This window comes from Naegleria gruberi (assembly GCF_000004985.1).
Source record: "Naegleria gruberi genomic scaffold NAEGRscaffold_509, whole genome shotgun sequence".
NCBI lineage: Eukaryota > Heterolobosea > Eutetramitea > Acrasida > Naegleriidae > Naegleria > Naegleria gruberi.
Window position 1 is genome coordinate 2,332 of NW_003162983.1, and position 2,056 is coordinate 4,387.

The 2,056-nt window shown below is 33.3% G+C and overlaps 2 protein-coding genes across 2 annotated transcripts in view; both read left to right on the plus strand.

Moving 5' to 3' along the window:
* Positions 1-357, plus strand: part of NAEGRDRAFT_76853 (uncharacterized protein) — a gene marked incomplete at both ends in the record, with an annotated part of 2,668 nt that extends 2,311 nt beyond the window's left edge. Inside the window, one exon of the mRNA XM_002668189.1 lies at positions 289-357. Within this exon, the coding sequence (XP_002668235.1) occupies positions 289-357 (69 nt within the window). The remainder of the gene's footprint in view (positions 1-288) is intronic.
* Positions 358-1,199: 842 nt separating this feature from the next.
* NAEGRDRAFT_76854 (uncharacterized protein) lies at positions 1,200-2,044 on the plus strand (the record flags this gene model as incomplete). Its single annotated transcript, XM_002668190.1, has 3 exons — positions 1,200-1,562; positions 1,612-1,809; positions 1,847-2,044. Coding segments are annotated over 3 exons (759 nt in total), but the record flags the coding sequence as incomplete, so codon positions are not given.
* Positions 2,045-2,056: the final 12 nt, after the last annotated feature.

Here is a 2,056-nt window from a genome sequence, read left to right on the forward strand (position 1 = left end):
GGCAATAAGTGCCAACACTGTTGCGATAAAACAACCAAACCGCACGGAAGAATGTTGTTGCATTTTTTTCTTGTAATTCTTCCACAGGTGGGAGATGAGGAGTTTCACTTTCCGGTGTGCTACTTGACAATTTGTGAATAGGATTATCATTGTGTAAATAATTTGTAATGAAATCAAAAGTGATGGAAATTGATGAATATTATTCAAGAGCACCTATATTGTTTATTAATCCTAGAAATTAATCTAATTAAGACTAATTGCTGTATTATTCAATAAATTGATGAAAAGATATTGACCATTAGACTTCCGGAAAAAGTTTTGCTAAAAGTCGACTTTTTTAAGGTACTTTCACGCTAATTTGCAAAAAGGCGCCTAAAAGGTGCCTAAAAGGTGCCTTTTTTACCTAAAAACTACTTGAAACACATCCAAAGTTTGTTCAAGAAAATCTTGAGCAACTTTCAAACTGTTTTCAAACAATTCCTCAAGAATGATTAATTACTTCTCAACCAGATTCTCAAAACGTTCAAGTATTTGCTGAAAAAACCCCAAGGGCCCTCAAACTTCTGAACTCACTCTCTTTCTTAACTATATCCTTTTCCAAAAAATCCACCAATTCCTTAAGAGATCCAAGGTTTTTGAATGTCACCATCTCGGGTCACTGTAGTTTTGATGGATTTTTTTACATCAATCACGAAATCTTTCGAAAGCTCTGGTCTTTTGGGCTCCTCAACTTTTCTTGGCATGATGATTGTTTTCTTTTTGATAAGGTTCAGGTTTTTTCTCTTTCTGGGTGGAGTGATGTTCAAATCAGATCTCTTCCTCTTCTGGATTTTTTCTTGTTTCACACTTTTTTCTTGTTCCTGTTTCATGCTTAATTCAGAATATGGTGTTTCATTAAGATTTTCTTCCACTTCCTCAACATCTTCCGTTCAGCAAATGCAGTAAAGAAAAGGTTGACATCAGGAAAAAGAAAGCTTCAATAAATATGCAGGAAAGGTTTAAACATTTCTTGAATTATGCTCAAACAAATTTCAAAAATTGCTCAAACATTTTTCAAACCACTTTTTTAAAAAGGCGCCTTTTTATTTCTTTTTGACTTTTCCGGAAGTCTAATGTTTCTTTTATGTTTCTTTTCTAATTTCTCTTACTAAAAAGAACTCCTGATTTTTATATATTAAATTTTCAATTATTAATAAAAAATGGCTCCATCACTCGAAGAACTTTCAAATGCTCAACCGATCACTCAAAAGATGGTTGATTTTATCAATGAATCCAAATCACCTTATCATGCCGTCGGATCAATTAAAAAAAGATTGTTAGATAGTGGATATGAACAACTCTTTGAAAGAGAAGCAAATTGGGAGCAAAAAATTAAGCCTTGTGGAAAGTATTTCTTCACCAGAAATCACTCAACAATTGTTGCATTTGCTGTTGGTGGAAAATTTGCTGCTGGAACATCAGGATTGAAAATTATTGGAGCCCACACTGACAGTCCTCATCTTGTCATTAAACCAATTTCATCACAAAAGAGTTCTGGTTATCTTCAAGTTGGTGTACAAACTGTAAGTGATGATTTTATATTTCGGAAATGGAAGAAATATTATTAAATAGTATGGTGGAGGTTTGTGGTATACTTGGTTCGATAGAGATTTGACAGTTGCTGGTAGAGTTATTCTTTCTGATGGACAAGGAAAATTCAAGCAACATCTTGTCGAAGTTAAGAGACCAATTCTTCGTATTCCTTCTTTAGCTATTCACTTACAAAGAGAAGTTTCAACTGATGGTTTCAAACCTAATACTGAACTCCATGTAAGTAGTTTGACATTTTGTAAACTAAATTCAATAGTTACTTCCAATTATTGGTACTGAATTGGGAGAATTGAGTGATGATCCAAATACTAAGGGATTTATTGCTAACCATCACTCTGTTTTATTGAAAGCTATTGCTGAAGAATTGAAATGTAATGTTGCTGATATTCGTGATTTTGACATGTCAATTGCTGATGTTCAACCTGGTGTTATTGGAGGTGTAAATAATGAATTTGTTTTTGCTCCA